Source organism: Periophthalmus magnuspinnatus, chromosome 4 (assembly GCF_009829125.3).
Source record: "Periophthalmus magnuspinnatus isolate fPerMag1 chromosome 4, fPerMag1.2.pri, whole genome shotgun sequence".
NCBI classification, from domain to species: Eukaryota; Metazoa; Chordata; class Actinopteri; order Gobiiformes; family Gobiidae; genus Periophthalmus; species Periophthalmus magnuspinnatus.
The window spans coordinates 20,953,203-20,972,100 of NC_047129.1; the positions used below are offsets into that span (position 1 = coordinate 20,953,203).

Here is an 18,898-nt window from a genome sequence, read left to right on the forward strand (position 1 = left end):
GATGGACAGCTGCAGATCATACTAGCAAGTAGTCGATTTAAATATGGCTGTGCAAAGTTGTTAATGCAAATCACTGATTAATAAAATAAAATGGCAGAATGAAGTAAGTACAGAGCAGGGGCGTATACCAGTAATGGTGAAAACGGGTTAATCGGAGCAATGACATCTTGAATACAGGAATATAAACATTACTCAAACATGCATGAAACAAGGTAATTACAACTTCGAGAGGGTAAATGAGAAAAGGAAACAACTATAACATGGTTAAAAGCTCCATTCTGCATTTCATGGCTATCTGCTCTAATTGATCTGATCTAGTCATCTGTGTTGGAGCAGATAGTGTAAAGACACAGTGCAAGACATGCTCCAGCACCTTTTTATGGGTGATGGTGATGAACAGAAACCTCTGTCGCGGTGCGGCATCTGTCCCGCCCTGGTCTGGGACAGCCCCCTCACTGTGTTCCAGGGCTTCGAAGTGTTGCAGGCCCTTGTTCACTGTGGAAATAAAAACACAGGAGGTGGGTTAGCCCAGCAACCAAAAATGGTAGTTTTGTTCATTATTAAAACAGCATTCATCGACTTCCTATTTTTTTTCCTTTTTCACAGAAGCTAAACACAAACAAAACTTTATACAAGAGAGAGAAAGAACCAGTGAATCAGTGCACCGACCCAAAACATGTATAATAAAAAAAAATTATAAAATAAGTACAAAAGTTTTATCAAACAAAAATCATATCTCGTCTTGATCTAGAGCAGGTGGAGATTCAGTTCAGAACTGAAGAAGCGGCTTGGATGAGCAGCGAAACGTCTTCACTCTTACAACGATTTGTCCAGTTGACAGATTTTAAGTTCGTCTTTTGCTGGGGGGACTATGTCTCTCGGCTGGCCTGGGAATGCCTTGCGGTCCCACCAGAAGGAGCTGGAGGAAATGTCTGGGGTGACGGGATTCCAGGGGTTCCTGCTTAGACTGCTGCCCCCGCAATCTGGCCCCCAGATAAGCGGAAGAAAATGGATGGATACTTAATTTCAGTGGTTAACTGATATCAGATGGTAATGATTTTATTTCATGGTCTACTGCTTCATTTTGTCTCCAGTTCCCCCAAGAGTTTATTGGCATTAGTAGTATTAACTGGTATTAATTGGTTGAAAATGTTGGAGACCATTGGTTACCTTGCTGTGTGCTGTTGTGCCACTGGTGAAAGTTGCGCCCGATAAGAATAAAGCTCCGTGAGGCGTTCAGTGATGGGACAAGACTCTGCCCCACACTCAGAGGAAGGAACAGCTCTCCAGAGAGTGAGCAGCTAAAACAGGAGATACATGTTTATCTAGACCGCTGTTTGACATTTGACAGCCTGGTTTTAATGCTTTCAATAATTGGTTGTTTTCACGTTCTTGAATTTCATGTTATCATTTCTGATGGATTATATTTATGAGTGAAATAACTACATTAAATATCCTTAAAAGTTGAACCTTAACATGATTTGTTTGGGATTTGACAACAATCACGTCTTTGAATAATGTCACCCACAAATTGGTTTGATCAATCTGACAGCAAATTCTTTCATAGAATATGACCAGCTCCCTAGATTTATACCAGACTAATCTCTTAGGTAGTCTGAAGTCACAATGTCCCACAGGAGAGGAGGAATTGTCACCTGGTCTTCTGGAAGGCCTTGACCACTGTGTCGCTGGCCAAAGAGCTGACCAGACTGATGATCTCTGTAAGGAATGATGGCAGAAGGAAGTGAGAGGCCAGCTCCGCCGCACACTGCTGAATGGAAGGGCAACCTGTGCACATACACATACATCATTCACACATTATTGCCATGGTCACGGTTGGCTGCTCTTTGTGGCTGAATGGCAGTTTGTAAACTTTTAAAAATGATTTTTATGCTACAGTTTTTAACTTAATATTTGGGGATTTTTACCAACTAAGAAAGGCAGCTTGTGCAGTTCAAAGGACAGGAGTTAAGGACTATTGCATTGTGTGATTTGGTGACCCTGTATGGAGATAGTTATGCTTACCAGCTAGCTCTGAAATGCAACAGGCTTTCTACACTGCATTCCAACTTATTATGCAAAAGATATTTTTCTCTGATTTTGCCAAATTGTCACTATAAATGACAGTCACCAACCTTTACAATTCAAATGTTACTGAACAAACCTCCCAATGATAACAGTATTGTTGTAAAGAACTGAAAATGGTAATTTGTTTAATTTTCAATTAGAAGCATTAGCATATTACTGAAATCAGAAGCTATTTCAAAACATCTTAACGGGCCAAGTTACATTTTAACATAGGACCCCTTAATTACTAGGAGCGTCACAATTCTTGCAGCTATTCAACTTGTGAGTTGGTGGAGAGTTTCTGCTTGAATTTCTTTGCAGGAAAATTTGTCTTCATGTATTTTTGGGCCCACTGGAGCAGTTTCTGCTTGTGGTTAAGGCTGGTCGCATAAAAGGTTTATGCATACCTGCAAGCCTCCTGCACCTTGATATTCCAGGGACTCCAGAGGGACCAACAGCTTCAGCTTCTGTTTGCTGCTTTGTAATGGCATTTTAGCAGCTGCTCTCTTAATCCGATGTATTTGTCTGGTAGAAACCTTTGTCATTGTGCCTTTATCCGCACAAATCCGTGTGTGCTCTGAATCAACTACAAATTTCTTAATAGTCTGATGATCACGCTTAAGTTATAGATAGATCTATAACTCTATCCTCAGACCCAAACAAAGAAAACAATAGCAGGGTTGAATAGGGTAGTTTCAGCTGAAAGTGAAGACAATAGCTGTTTACAGTTTCATTGTAGTTAGCCCCTCCCTTCAGATAGATATAAGGCAGTGTCCACCAGCAATCTGACCAGAACTGAAGAAGCGGCTTGGGTGAGCAGCTCCTTCTTCACTCCTACAACAGTTTGCCCAGTTGACAGACTTAAACTTTGTCTTTCGCTATGGATCAGACCTGGCCGACTGAAGGATTACACAGACAAGGCTTTAGTGGATTGTTTTGTACTACACTTTTGCATATTTATGGAGAACTGTGGTGTGGAAGCATGGGTGACAGGCTTGTGGGCTGAGCATTAGACAAATCTTACAGCTAACCATAAGAAGGGTTTGAATAGGGTCTAGGAGAGATTACTAAATTACTCAAACATGCATGATGACATCTAAAACCTCTTCAGACACGTTTTTCATGAGGGAACATTATAACATGCTAGAAAGCTCCAAAATGTTGATATTGCATAATACTTCCTCTTTAATCAAAAAGTCCAATGGTGCCAGCCCTTAGTAGAGCAAACCAGCAAACCCCTAATGCGGTTCTACATCTATGTGCTATGTCCAACTAGCACACCCCATCTTCAAACACATTTTCCATTAGCAACCCTCCAAACGTGATCTAATGATTACATACTGTATACTGTGGAACATATTTTAACAAACCCAGTCTGGTCATAAATGTTATCCAGGACTCGCAGACATGCTGATAGATGGGATGCAATGCTCCCACGTCCCCCTCCTCCAGCTGGGCCAGTTGTCTCCTGCACACACAAGCATAGAGCAGCTTTGAGGTGAGGACCAGAGGAACCTCACATGACTTAGACTTGAAACCAGGAGTTTACATACACTATATAAAAAGGCACCCTTTTTTTCCTCACTGTCTGACATGAAATCAAACTAAACTTTTCCTGTTCAATTAGGTTTGCCAAAATTATTTCTAAATGCCAGAATAATGACAGAAGGATTTTTTTTTAGACATCTGTTCATTACTTTCTTCAAAGTCAGAAATTTACATACAGCAAGATTACTATGCATTTTAGGTTTCTGAGGTTTATTGACAACATTTGAGTTATTTAGAGACATACTTGATATCACGATTTTAGGAAGAGAACTATGGACCTGCACAAGTCTGGTTTATCCTTGGATACCATTTCCAGATGCCTGAAGGTGCCACGTTCATCTGTTCAAACAATTATAGGTATAAGTATAAGGACCATGGGAATGTCCAGCCATCATACCATTCAGGGAGGAAGTGGGTTCTGTTCCAGTGATGAAGATGCTTTGGTCTGAAATGTGCATATGAACCAAAGAGCAAAAGCAAAAGACTTTGTGAAAATACTGTCTGAAGCTGGTAAGAGTGTGCAGTTATCGAAAGTGAAAAGAGTACTGTACCATCATGGGCCGAAAGGCCACTCTGCAAGGAAGAAGCCTTTACTCCAAAAAAAAAAAAAAAAAGAGTGAGATTACAGTTTGTAAATACACAGAAAGAAAGGCCTTCATTTTTGGAGACATGTCCTGTGGTTTGACCAAGCAAAGATTGAACTGTTTGGTCATAATAAGCATTGTTATGTGAAAAAGCGAGAAGCTTGCAAGTCTGAGAACACCATCCCAACTGTGAAATATGGGGGTGGCAGCATCATGTTGTTGTGTTGCTGCAGGAGGGAGTGGTGCACTTCATAAAATAGATGGCATCATGAAGAAAAAACATGGTGGAAATACTGAGGCAACATCTAAAGACATTAGCCAGGATGTTAAAGCTTGGGCAGAAGTGGGTCTTCCAAATGGACAATGACTCAAAGCATACTGCCAAACTGGTTACAAAGTGGCTTAAAGATAACAAAGTCATCGTTTTGGAGTGGTCATCACAAAGCTCTGACCTCAGCCCTTTTGAAAATTTATGGGCAGACCTGAAAAGACATGTGCGAGCGAGTTGGCCTACAAACTTGGCTCAGTTACACCAGTTTTGTCAGGAGAAATGGGCCAAAATTCCTGACAATTATTGTGAGAAGCTTGTGGAAGGATATCCAAAATGTTTGACCCAAGTCATAGAGTTTAAAGGTAATGGTACTAAATACTAATAAAATGTATGTAAACATCTGACTTGAAGAAAAGAAAGTAATGAAAATCTGTCTAAAAACCTTCTCTGTCTAAAAAACCTTCTCTCTTCTGGCATTTAACAAATAGAAATAATTTTGGTAATCCTACACCAGATGTCCAAGCCCATCCCCGAAGGGAGTCTCATGTGCCTTATCTGGACCATTATTCGGGTGATATCGGAAAGTGTGAGGGTTGTTTTCTGCAGACAGTGACAAAAAAATGCATGTGTTTTTTTATATAGTATAAGTCCACAGTTTCCTGGCCGCTGTTTTCAGTGTAACATTAAAAAAAGCTTGCATTATTTTACGTAATGTCTCATCCGTAGACATTTTCGTTCTAATCAACCATCAGCTGGCTGTTTGCACCCTCTACTTGTACCATCTCAAACCTGGTTCCATATTGCCCTGGATTTTGTCTCTGGTCTTCCAATTTGTCACGATAAGTCATTCTGAAAGTCATTCTCACCATTATTGATTGTTTCTCCAAATCTGTCTATTTTGTTGCTCTTCCAAAACTACTCACAGCTTTAGAAACAGTCAACCTATTAATTCAACATTTTCCGGCTTGATGGGAATCCCTTGGACATACCAGACCGGAGACCACAGTTTGTGCCCACAGTATGGACTAGTTTCTTCAGGCTTTCACCCTCAACCCAATGGCCTGAGTGAAAGGGCAAACCAGGACCCAGAAGCTGTTCTGCGCTGTGTTGCTATCAGGCTGGAGCACCTACCTGCCTTGGGTGTAGTGCACTCACAACTTCCTCTCATGATCAGCCACTGGTAGGTCTCCTTTTGAATGTGCTTTTGGATATCTGCCCTCAATGTTTCCTGAACAGGAAAGGGACATTGCAATCCATGTGTAGCATCTCCAATGGTGCAGACACGTATGGATTACAGCCAGAGCTGCTTTACGTCAATCAGCTGAGGTGCTTGCTAACCAGCACCATGTCCTGAGTCAAGTCAAAGAAACTTCCACCACGATACATTGGCCCTTTTTGAAATTGAGAAAATAATCAACCCCACAGTAGTCTGGTTAAAGTTACCTGCCTCTTTAAGAATACAAAATTGACAATTGCCTTTACTACACAGTCTTCTGAACGTTTGGCAGAGGTTACCAATTTCTGGTTGATTGGGAAGGCTTTGGTCCTGAGAAACGGTACTGGGTGTCTTGTTCTCCAATTTTGGATCCCAATCTCCTCAAGGATTTCTAACATGCCAACTGGTCACGTCCGTTGAAGAGGGGCTTCTGTCAGGATCCTCCTTTCTGCTGTTTTCCCTGTTGTCTCCCCTCCTTTATGTGTTGTCCGTCTCTGCTCTCACCTGGGAATCGGCTTACCTGATCTGGCAGCTGGCACAGAAGAAGCCTGGTTTTTCATCCACTCCTCGCCAGTTCGTTGTTGATACTTCTCAGTTAGTATATGCATTTTGCTCCACAAAACACGATAATTTTTATCAGAGGTTTTGTATTACAAGTTTTTGTCCTGTGTAATTATTTGTGGAAGCTGTCTGCTTGTCCTCTACCTGTCTATCTACTTGTCTGCCTGTCTGCCTCCAACCTGACAACCTGTCCTGCCTGCCTGCTAGCCATCCCAATACCTACCTGGACCCCCCAGCCTGATACCTACCCCATTTACCTGATTACTAGCCTGGACAATAAACAGTTACTACTAACTACTTACCAGTTGTGTGCTGCTTTTGGGTCCCAAGTAAAACTGTGACAACAGGACCTTTAATAGTCCATATATGAAGTTAACAACTGATAGAAAATGTAATGAAGTAGTTTATATAGTAATCTAATGAAAACTAGTGAGGGACATGAGGTGACATGTTGAGGGACATGAGGTGCGTGGGATAGGGTCCTCTGGGCAGAGGTCTGCAATCAGATTCTCATGGCTTTGAGAGGCCCTGGTGGTGAAATGAGGTAGTGCGCTGTGTTTGTGGAAAGTACCTCTGTTGCTCCAACTCCATCAGCCCGCCCCTCTCCTGACCCCACTGCTGCCTGACCGTCTCCGTCTTGTGTCTGCGACGTGTGGCTCTGCCCTCCTCGCCCCTCTCCTGGACAATGTCATCTGTGGTTTTTGGACTACCCAGTTCGGTGGAGTCAGGTTTACTCTGAAGCATTACAACACAGTAATTACTCTCTGGTAGATTGTCAAAAGTATCAAAAATCAGATACTAATCGATATTAAAGAAGAGATACTGTGCATGTGTCTGCTATACAGTTATAATCTAAGACATCTCTGGACCATTATGTTACACTTTGGACATTTTAAATCGCAATATTAACCTAAAACAACTTTTTACACAAAACAAGTCTACTCCCATTATGCACTTCAGTTTCCCAACACAGAAATCAGCAGTCATCACCCTAAACATCACAACAAAGAGTCGGCATCCCCGATGGGTAGCTGTAGATCACGCTAGCGAGCAGATTTGAAAAAAAAAGAATTGGATCAAAATGACTATGCGATGCTGCCACATCCTATAGACATCACCGATTAAAAAAATTAAATTGAAGGACGAAGTAAGAAGTGGGCGTGTACTAGGGACAGTGAAAAAGTGTGAACCTACATGCATGATTGGATTACATATATACATATATATATATATATATACACATATATATATATACACATATATATATATATATACACATATACATATATATATATACACACATACATACATATATATATATATACATATATACACATATATATATATATACACACATATATATATATATATACACATATATATATACACAAATATATATATATATATATACACATATATATATACACATATATATATATATATATACACATATATATATAAAAAACCACATGTGCATTTTTTCCTCACTGACATGAAATCAGACTAAAGGTTTCCTATTTTAGGTGAACTAGGATTAACAAAATTATTTCTATTTCCTGAATGCCAGAATAATGAGAGAAGTTTTTTTAAAGACAATTTTTCATTACTGTACATTCATTTAAGTCAGATGTTTACATATATTTCATTAGTATTTGGTACCATTGCTTTTAAACTGTATGACTTGTGTCAAACATTTTGGATATCTTTCCACAAGCTTCTCACAATAGTGAGAATTTTGGCCCATTTCTCCTGAACTGGTGTAACTGAGCTAAGTCTGTAGGCTGCCTTGCTCACACATGCCTTTTTAGGTCTGCCCATAACACTGCATTCCAAAACATTGACTTTGTTATCCTTAAGCCACTTTGTAACCAGTTTGGCAGTATACTTCAGGTCATTGTCTATTTGGAAGAGCCATTTGCCCCCAAGCTTTAACTTCCTGGCTGATGTCTTGAGATGTTGCTTTCCTCAGGATGCCATCTATTTTGTGAAGAGCACCAGTCCCTCCTGCTGCCAAACAACCCCACAACATGATGTTGCCACCCCATATTTCACAGTTGGGATGGTGTTCTCAAGCTTGCAAGCTTCCCCCTTTTTCCTCCAAATGTTACAGTGCTCATTATGGCCAAGCAGTTCAGTTCAGTTTTATCAGACAACAGGACATGTCCACAAAAAAATTAAGGTCTTTGTCCCTGTGTGCTTTTGTAAACTGTAATCTTGCTTTTTTATGTTTCTTTTGGAGTAATGGCTTCTTCCTGGCAGAATGGCCCATTTCAGTGCAGTATTCGTTTCACTGTGGATAATGACACACTCTTACCAGCTTCATCCAGCATATTCACAGGGTTTGCTTTTGTTTTTGAGTTGATCTGCACATTTCGAACCAAAGCACATGCATCATTGGGACACAGAACTCTTCTCCTTACTGAGCAGTATAATGGCTGGACATTCTCATGGTGTTTATGCTTGCGCATAATTGTTTGAACAGATGAACGTGGCATCTTCAGCATCTGGAAATTGCACCCAAGGATGAACCAGACTTGTGTACCTCCACAATTCTCTTCCTGATATCTTAACTGATTTCTTTTGACATTTCCATGATGTTACAGAAAGAAGCAGTGTCTTTCATGTGTGCCTTCAAATTATTTTGTTAATCCTAACTGGTCCAAAATTAGGAAAAGTTTAGTCTGATTTCAATGTGAAACAGTGGACCAAAAAACCCACGTGTCTTTTTATACAGTGTATGTAAACTTCTGGTTTCAACTGTATATCGGCCATCACTAGAAAGAACAATGGTTATTCATATATCAACAGTAGGTAACTGACCAGATGTCCCAGAAGCTGCGGCGGGTGCTCTTGCTTGTGGGGGTGGTGGACTCTGGAGACAGGGGGGCGGAGCCTGTGCCTTGGCTGAACACAATGGGAGCAGGGCTTCCTTTGAGAAGCCGTAAGCCACTGCGCTGCCTGTCCTTGACATCTAGCACTGAAGATGCCACATCTGATCATAATGCACAATCATTATTAACAATGCAAACTTAAAACAGACATTATGCATTTTCTGGTGCATAGTATTAGCTATAACATAAGTAGATTATTATTAAAATGTTTTTTAATGTAAACTACTGATGTAAAACAGCTTAGTATTAACAGTGGGACAAGAGCTGATAAGCACCACCTCTTCCATAGACTGTACAATAGAAGTGAAATGAGGGAGTGTGACTTCACCCATGGCAGAGCTCTGTTGCAACCAATGAAGCCAATCGAGGCTAGCAGTTATAGTGGCTAATCAGCAACCCTTCCCTAGGTTGTCAATCAACCTGTTGATAATGCTAGCGGGGGCAACTTCAAGGAAAGAAGGAATCTGATTGGGTTAGCTATGTTCATTTACATTATTTAGTCTATGGCCTCTTCAACCAAGCAGCCAATTTTCATGTACTTTACTTAATGTAATTTTTTAAACATGGCAACATGACATTTTTAGACTCAACACTTTGTGTATGAGTCTTCATTCTTTAAATAATTCCATCTAAGGGGAATGGGAAGGGTTGGTGAAAACTGAAAAATTCTGACTATTCAGGCCTCCAATTCAATAAAATACAGAATTACTCAAACATGCATGATTCAATTAATATACAATTTTGAGTAAGTTGATCACAAGGGAACACTATTGTGGGCTATAGTCCGTTAAAGAAATTCTGGTTGTCTAAATACATGATTTGTACATCAATTAGCCAAGTATAAGGATTTTTGCCAGTACAATGCCATATTTCAAGTGTCTTTATGATCTGACCATGTATTTAATCCAAAATGCATTTACAAGAACAAAACTGTCAGAAAAACGCCTTCCTTGTGCGTAAATTGAATTTTCCATTTTAACATAGGTGGTAAATTCTGTTTTAGAACTCACCCTACTTCCCTCATTTTTGTACTTTTCATCTCAGCTCTTTTCCACAAATTGACACCTAACTGATGTATGCTACCAAACCAAGTCATAATTAGAAAAAACATTAAAACCTGTGATATGCACTTTAAGGCAGTTTACAATGAGGCATTCAAAGTCACGCAATAAATGAATAGGCACTGAGCCTCTATAACATAAAGGTTCCACAACAATAAGACTGTAGTATGCCATTATGTAGCATTTCATGACATATTTAATATATATTTAGGGATGGGCCCATATGGATTTGAGCCATGCTAATAGCCGATATTTGGCCTGCTGCTGATACCGATAACCGATATTTGCAGATATCAATATTCAGATTTTAAAATCCATAGTAAGGCTCAAAAATGTATCTTCAGTTCAAGTAAAGATCGAAAATGATCTTTTCAAAACAAAACGTATTTATCTGGGATATTAAATAATTTGTTACATGTTTGTGTCACATACAGCCATATAATGCTCTTCTGTGTCCATTGTTCGTCACAAGTCTGTTAAAAAATGACAGAATGGGAAAGAGCCACTCCCCCATCCCAAAAATCTGTATCAAATATCAGTGTTGAGTATCAATATCAGCCGATACCGATATCAAAGCTTCTGTATCAATATTGGAACCGATATATCACCCATCCCTAATATATTTACAACCATTCTGTGTGAAAATTAGGCCAATTGTGAAATAAATATTGATTTAAAGCTGTAGAGCCAATGAGAACCTCTCTAACATGTGTATCAACACAGAGGAGAGGAGGTGGTACAAACTCACACTCCTGTACGAACCTTTTTTGTAGAAGAAGTTATACAAATGTTGCAGTATCTTACCTTTAGCCTCTTCTCTGGAGGCTTTGGCCGGTCGGCAGGACACTCCCACACACAGCAAGTTGGGTAGTACTTGTACCTCCATCACTACATCACAAAGAGCATGGCGCAGCGCCCCCTGCAGTTTGTCACTCAACTGCAATGGGCTGATGTTTCCTTGTTCCCAGATGTTGAAGCGTGTATACAGTTGTGGCTCTGTGGGGAAAAAGACAGCACACACAGCTCAGTCACATATAAGGCAAGAGCGGAGAGATGGTTTTACTCAGTTGGAATGAGAATTGCCTGTTTCTTTTGCGTCGCTTTCTCCTGAACTGTTGAAGCCAGAGTGCACCTTCAGCACCGTGGTCAGCTCCTCGTAATGCTCGGGGTCAAACGTCAGAACGCTGCTCTCAGTTCTCTGCCCCTGTATGGGCACCGCGCTGCCTTCTCCATTCACAAACGTCAGGGTGATGCAAGCGATACCTGTGAGACAGATATAGAAGTACAATCGCCTGTCACGATAACAAATTCTGAAGTGCAATATATTTCTGAAGTAAATATAGATGATAAAGGATAATATTGAAATCGAGCCATAAAGCAGAATTATCCCCAAAAAGTATTTTAACACAAATACTATAAAACATGAGCTGAAATAACTAAATAGCAGAATACAACACTTATTTAATTAATTTGTATCTATAATGAGCCATAGAAGTTATAGAATACTGCCCCCTACCACCCAAAAAAAGTTAATATATATTATTCATATACTGAACAATAAGTCAATATAATAATTACAGTGACAGGCCTAATCACCACAATAAGAGCAGTTGGAGTATCCCAACAGCAGGGAAGCGTGCTGTACCTTTGCCCCCCGTGCCCTGGCCTCCTGGTTTGTTGTACAGGTAAATGTCTCCATCTGCTCCATCATTGCTCACAGCACTGCAGTGCTGAAAGGAGAAGTGCAAAGACTGAATTTTCATAATCATTAAAGACATATTGCTAAAATTATTTTTAAGAGTTTTCCCTTCTCATACCCACTAAAAGTTGTGTTTAAAATTTATTCCATTGCTCTCGAAATTCCTGTTTTCCCTGTCAAACTCGATTTTGATTCTAAGAAATGGATTCAACATTAAATACTGATTCTGACACCACGCTGATAGTAAAAAAAACTCTTAGTCGTTAGACAATAGAACATACTTTTCAACATTAAATCATAAAATGGTAATGCTTCAATACCTGCTCAAATGAGTATTTAGTATTGATTAGAATCTGATTTTCAATACTTTTGACAACCCTATCTCCAAATGCATGAATGATCTACAGCCTGTTATTCGTTATTTCAAAAGGGATCATGTTAAATTAGAACATAAATGTTGCCATTTGATCCATTGTACAATAGATTGGGCTTGGGTTAATTTAAATATGTAGTCACCTGGCAGGGAAAAGAACCCACAAACATTTGCCTTATCTGCCATTTACCTTGAAGTGGTGGGCTGTGTTGTTGTCTGTGTACTTGGGCACATGCAGGAAGATGAGCAGGTTCTGGCGGAGGTAGTGAGCCACAGCAGGGAGCCAGGCACTGCAGTATGGAGGCAGTCTGAAGACCATCACCTCTGAGGGGGCAGCGTCCAACGGCTGGATGAACTACAGACCAACACATCATTACTCATCACTACATAATCATACATACAGAATGCATTTGATTTATGATGCACTTTTTAGGACACTGAAGACTTAGTCCATCTAAAATGACACATTACACATTTGTTTTGGGTTCAATCAAAAAAGCACCCACACTTGGGCACCCAGTTTTCCCCATTGTGATTACATTATATTTTAAAAGCAATTATTCAGAAGGTTCAATCATTAATGTTGCACCTGATCATTTCTATTATTTAATAGATTGCTGTAATACAACAAAAATCAACAAAAAAACCATAGAATGCTGTGACGTCATCTGACCTAGCTATATGAAGCTGAGGACCATAGTAGAGCTGCAACAAGTTAATTAATCGCAACTAATCAAATGCTGAAATAATTGTCAACTAAATTAAGCAACATTTAATTTGATGTCACTGATTTCAAAGTCCACTCTGGCCCTGTACCAAACTCCTCTGCTTTTCTCTGGGAGTTACAAGGGCACATAACTTCTAAGGGTGCGCTCACACTAATCGACCTGTGCCCAAGCATGGACAGCCCCTAATTCAGTAGTTTTGTCCACTATGAAAGGGACTTGGCCCGGTTGGAAGAGGTGGGCTGAAGCACAGCAAGATTGCTCATGTATAAGCATGAGAGGAAAAAGTGAACGAAATCTGCTCCAAAAATCACAGTGAATCAATGCTTACCTACAGTAAGGAGGGTGACAGAAAGAGGTTTTGAAGCCTCGTCCTCTGTTGTACAGTTTTGTGAGGACAATCCATAAACTCATAGTATTACAGCAAGACTCATATTTTCCTCACTATTTAAGAGATATTTCATGCCACTGGACTTATTTTCTCCGCTAAAGCGACAGTGCTACTGTGTGACCCCGCGGCAGATAAAACAGCACTGTCTGATGACGTCACTGTACTGTGGCTCGGTTCAGTTGTGCAGGTTTGAGTGTGGGCCCTAAAAAAATCCATTATTTTCAATGCAAGAAAGTAGGGGAAATAAAATCAAATTTTCTTCCAAACAAATCGATTTGAATTTAAAATTCCATTAAATGATTTAATGGATTTTTTGCCCGGCCGTAGCAGGTAGGTGCCACAGTGGTCCATGGGTGTATTGACACTTTACAGTGACATCATGCTGGGGGTGTTCTACATGTATGTCTATAGTAGAATGTTTGGCAGTTGCTATGGTGACACAATGCACACATTAGCAAACACTGTCAAAAAGTTTTAAGTCTAAAAACTCAAGAAAAAATACAATATTTATTTTAAAAAACAAATTTTCAGAAGCCTGTGATCAATCAAGTGTTCATAGTCCTGTTTAGATATTAATTTTTGAACAAAAAAAGTGAGAGTGACTAAATGAAAGAACTGCTGGCTAATACTAACTAGCTTGTGACTATAATTTTATGTGTGAGAGACTTTTTTTAAGAGCTAAATAAACTCACCTAATCTAGTTCCAACTAAGTCAGCTCTTTCTTGTTCAGATCATGTTAAAATAAAGCTCAGATTAAAGTCCAATTTGAGTAACGGAGCTTCAGACAGAGCAGAGCATGCAGTTAGCTTCACACCCCCAGGGAATTTTGATGACAACAGCTGCAAAATATCAATACTAATCTATGTGGTCTTATACTTGTTCTGATACAGGTCAAGATCTTCCTAAAGCTATTCAAGAAAGGTTCATTACTGTGCTGTGAATGTAACTTTTTAGTATCGATACCCACTCAAATGAGAATCTAGTTTCAATAGCAATTTTAGTATCGATTAGTATCTGGGATATTGATACTTTTAACAATTTTATCCCACTAACCTCCACATCGGCAGGGGTCAGTTTGCAGTTACGGACGAGCATGACTGTGATGATGTCCAGGGTGGTCTCATCCAGGCGCTTCTGCAACACTTTGACTAGTTCATCAGTGATCTCAGGGCCTAAACACAGAGAGGAAAACTAAGTCCTCTAAACTACAGGCCTCACCACAGCTCTTTTGTTAAAGAGGATATAGTATAGTAGGATATAGCACCAATTCAACTTTTAAAGAGGGGATATTACAAATCAATCAATTCAATGGTGTATCAGTGGTTAACACAAAAGTTATTTAGATCACCATGTTACCACTGTTTTGAAAATGCAAATGTTTTAACATGTTTTGTAAGTTTTACTTTCGTCCCCCTTCCTTTGCTCCTTACATTAAGTCACTTCCCCTTCAAAGCACTATCACAACACAATCAGAGTGTATCGAAGCTACTGCACATCGTAAGTTGTTGTGTACAGTTTGGATCTTGCCTTGGGTATGGAGAATTGTTATGTGGGAGCATGGGTGTTGTAGGCTTGTAGGCTGAGCATTTTATACAATCTTACAGTTCAAAGAGGGCTTGGGAGAGACTGCAAACCTATTGAAACACGCATACAGTAGATGACATCTAAAACCTCTTGGAAGAGGGAACAACATGACAACATGATAAAAAAAAACAAAAAAACTGACCGTTGTCCCCTTGTCAAAAAATACCTGGAGTTGTATTTTGTTTCAATCACAATTGATTCATTAATAAATGACTCCAAAGTTGTCTTCTCTGAACACTAAACATTTTCAGTTTACAGATTGCCCGTTTAGTTGTGTCATGGATTAAACATTTTTTAAGCCCATAAACCACATGTGTCAAACTCAAGGCCCGGGGGCCAAATGTGGCCCTCCACATCATTTTATGTGGCCCTCAACATGGTAAATTAAAAGGTATGATGGTCTTAAAATGTCATTTTATTGAGAGATGTCATTACACAGCCATATTTTTACATCTATGCAAATGAATATGCAATATTTGAAACATGAATAAGTAATAAATACAGAAACAGTTAATTAACAAGTTAAAAAAGTAGTTACATCTATTTTACATCTGGCCCTTTGAGGGCAGCCATTTTGCTCATGTGGCCCTCAGTGAAAATGTGTTTGACACCCCTGCCATAAACCATCACCGGACTCATTCTGTGGTCAAACTCGGCAACCGCATGTCTCTATTTCATAGCATTCACAGGGATGAGGAATTCAATTGTTTGCTGTCAGCAACAGGAATGAACAATGTACTGTAGAGGGAGCTCCAGTGCATAAATACCTCATCAGAAACAGAGGGGAAGTTTAAGTGTATTTTACAAATGCAGACAAAATTTTAAGTTAGAAAATATGAAATCCTGTTTCCCTTAAAAGCTTTTATCCATGTTATGCGTTCTGAACAGGACGTTTTAGGTCAATATTATTGTTAAAAATTAAAGAAAAAAATCTAAAGGTGCCATAGATTAAAACTATATATATCTTTATTAAAGAGGGGGTACTGAGTTTTTGAAGCTTTCTACCATGTTATAACACTGTTTCCTCATCAAAAACATGCCTGAAGCCTCATATCGATGCATGTATACAAAAGCATGATACAAAACAACACACTACAGTTTCACAAAACTGATGCGATGTGCAGGAGCTTCATTAGCGGAATGCAGGGCGAGTGTAATGTGATAGTGCTCTGAAAGGGGAGTGACTTAGCGTTGAGAGCAAAGGGAAGGGGGACTCAGAGTCAGAAACAAAGGTGAAACATGCTGATATGGTGTTTTTGACAGATATAGCATTTTCAAAACAATTAAATCTAACATGGTGATCTAAATATATTATGTTAGCTATTAATACCCCATAGAAGTGTAATATCCCCTTTTTAAAACCTCTTATTGTCTCAGACTCACCTGCGTTCTCTACTCCATGCACCAGGAGCAGGATGTGTTTGTCCACCTGGCCCACCGGCCGGGAAGCCTCCAGGGAGGACCGGGAACCCTGGACAAGGACAATACTATTACTGTTCAAACTGACAAGTGAATGTTGTAGTCAGAAGTGACATTTTGTTTATTTTTGTGGTTCTGTAGGAAAATCTTTTTAAATGTAATTTGCTTAAAGTCTTAATCCATCATCTCCACAAATAGGGTTACTAAGGAAATGTGTGAGAAATTTTGGTGTTCTAGTTTAATCCAGAATATACACTGCCAGTCAAAGGTTTGGGCACACATTGTCATGCACATTCCTTTTTTATTTCCATGATTATTTACATTGAAAATGTTCAGTGAAGGCATCAAAACTATAAATGACACATATGGACTGTAGTAAACAAAAAAAAGTTCAGGAGACTTCATCAAGCTCCCTGAGAGAAGGCCAAGGGTTTGCAGTGTTGGCAACAAAGCAAAGGGTGGATACTTTGAGGATTTGAATATAAAATATAAAAATATCTAGTTGAGTTATTTAACTTTAATATACCTTCATATATTTTATCTCTTCTGTACAAATCTAAAATGTACAAAGAAAAAAAAAAAAACTTGAACATGACTTGATCATCAATACTGATTAAGAACTAGCGTAAATTTCAGACTATTGAGCGCACCTGAATATAAGCCGCCCCAGCTAAATTTTAAAAGAAAATCAATTTTGTACATATATAGGCAGAACTTGAATATAAGCCGCATGTTTTCATGTTGTAACATGAGATATTTACACAGAAAGACAATATATATATATTTTTTTAAAGTTTTAATTTAAGACACTTTTTTTTTTTTTTTTTTAACTGCCTGAAAATCGGGGACAGTGCAGAACCAACACGCCATCAACACAGGATGAACATACCTGCATGTTTAGAAAATAAAACCAGACCCACATGGGCCATCTGCATTTTTTTCCACTGAAAGATTTTGTCTTTTAACATTGACTAACTTCTTCCCGCTGCTGCCTCCCATGTCCCACCATCGATTCATTAATGCCAAGGTTACGTGCAGTGGCTCCATTTCCTTCTTTGATGACCAGATTGATTGCCTTTAACTTAAAAGCGGCATCATTTGCATTTCTTCTTGTGTTTTCCATGATGAGCGTGTATGCATGATGCGCAAAATTACAGTTCTACTCAAAACCAGTGTATTCTTCAGCGATAATCTTTGTCCACATCTGTCTCACTTTTGCATTTACTGCTAAAGAGTGCCCCCGGTGGCCGTTAGCTAGTAAAAATCTATAAATTAGCCGCACCGCTGTATAGGTCACAGGGTTCAAAGCGTGGGAAAAAAGTAGCTGCTTATAGTCCGAAATTTACGGTAATAAAGTATATTAGCAGAAGTGGGCAATTTTAAGGGTAGAGTGAAAATAATGTTTTTATTGTTCTACGCAATATTTAAACTTGCTGGTAATTTACCGTGAGGTCATCTGAAAAGGAGGGCTCCTGGCTCCGGGCGAGGGCCATAGAGCGCTGTGAGGGGTGCTGATTTTCCAACGAAGTCTCACAGAGCCTGCACACACACACACAAGCTGCTCAGGATCAAGACTTTTTAATATAGACACAGAGTAGGGATGAACAATTTAAGAAAAATATCTAATTGCGTGGTTCCTCATAAGCACTGCATATGCAATTAGATATGTTTTTCTATGTTTTAATAATCGGATTCTGTTCAAAGTCCACATTTTGAACACATCTAGAAGAATTGACAGCAAGATTGAAATCACAATTCAGTATATGTTTGTACAGATCTAGACTGCAGGGTAACCATTTTTATGCAGAATAAAATGGGAGATTTTATTGTTTGTGGAAGAAATTATGAAAGGCAACTTGAAAAACAGCAGCCCTTGTAATTGTCTAATTGTGTCCATTGAAACTGCAATTTCATTTTGATTGCAAATAATCGTGTAGCCCTACCCCTATCACATTATGGAACAAACATGTGATTTAGTTTTATGTTGGCACAGAAGGTGCAGAGGAGACCAGACCAGGAGAGGCTCTGACCTGAGGTAGAAGACTGATTTGGTTGTGCGTTCCTGGTAGACAAACATGTTCTTCCGGTTGACCACACAGAAAGAGCTCAGCACTGACCGTAGTGCCTGGATGGCTGCGAGAGGAGAGCAAAATGTAAAGTGATTAATTTAGTAGTAGGAATTGATTGTGATCGAATTAATTTTAGAATAGGGAATACTGCATTATAAGACATAGAACATTTGGTTGTAAGGCAAAGGAGCTAACTCAAAGTTTTCTCAATTTTAGTTTGATAAATATGAATGAAAATGTACGTATATTACGTGTTGAAGTTATACATATATTTCATCATATTTCAATGCTAAAGGGCAGGCTTGATACACAGTGCTGATTTTTTACTTCTGTGTGTATGCCTCTGCTCATGGTGGTAGCACTCCTGCTCCCCAAGGAGAGCTTTTCGGCAGTTTGTAACAGATGTTTAATGTTTTTACCTCTGCTGGTTTAAAAAGT

At 39.2% G+C, this 18,898-nt stretch overlaps 2 protein-coding genes across 2 annotated transcripts in view; one reads left to right on the plus strand and one right to left on the minus strand.

Annotated features, from left to right (window-relative positions):
- Positions 1 to 18,898, minus strand: part of szt2 (SZT2 subunit of KICSTOR complex) — a 99,644-nt gene that overhangs the window by 20,365 nt on the left and 60,381 nt on the right. The window contains exons 45-58 of the mRNA XM_055221041.1: positions 18,422 to 18,524; positions 17,837 to 17,930; positions 16,356 to 16,443; positions 14,442 to 14,560; positions 12,462 to 12,626; positions 11,845 to 11,929; positions 11,283 to 11,462; positions 11,004 to 11,195; positions 9,064 to 9,239; positions 6,819 to 6,982; positions 3,438 to 3,535; positions 1,656 to 1,788; positions 1,171 to 1,301; positions 374 to 495 (exon numbers count right to left, since the gene is read on the minus strand). Coding sequence (XP_055077016.1) covers positions 374 to 495; positions 1,171 to 1,301; positions 1,656 to 1,788; positions 3,438 to 3,535; positions 6,819 to 6,982; positions 9,064 to 9,239; positions 11,004 to 11,195; positions 11,283 to 11,462; positions 11,845 to 11,929; positions 12,462 to 12,626; positions 14,442 to 14,560; positions 16,356 to 16,443; positions 17,837 to 17,930; positions 18,422 to 18,524 — 1,850 coding nt within the window. The remainder of the gene's footprint in view (positions 1 to 373; positions 496 to 1,170; positions 1,302 to 1,655; positions 1,789 to 3,437; positions 3,536 to 6,818; positions 6,983 to 9,063; positions 9,240 to 11,003; positions 11,196 to 11,282; positions 11,463 to 11,844; positions 11,930 to 12,461; positions 12,627 to 14,441; positions 14,561 to 16,355; positions 16,444 to 17,836; positions 17,931 to 18,421; positions 18,525 to 18,898) is intronic.
- The window catches only part of dohh (deoxyhypusine hydroxylase/monooxygenase), a 272,673-nt gene that overhangs the window by 17,997 nt on the left and 235,778 nt on the right, over positions 1 to 18,898 (plus strand). The window lies entirely within an intron of this gene.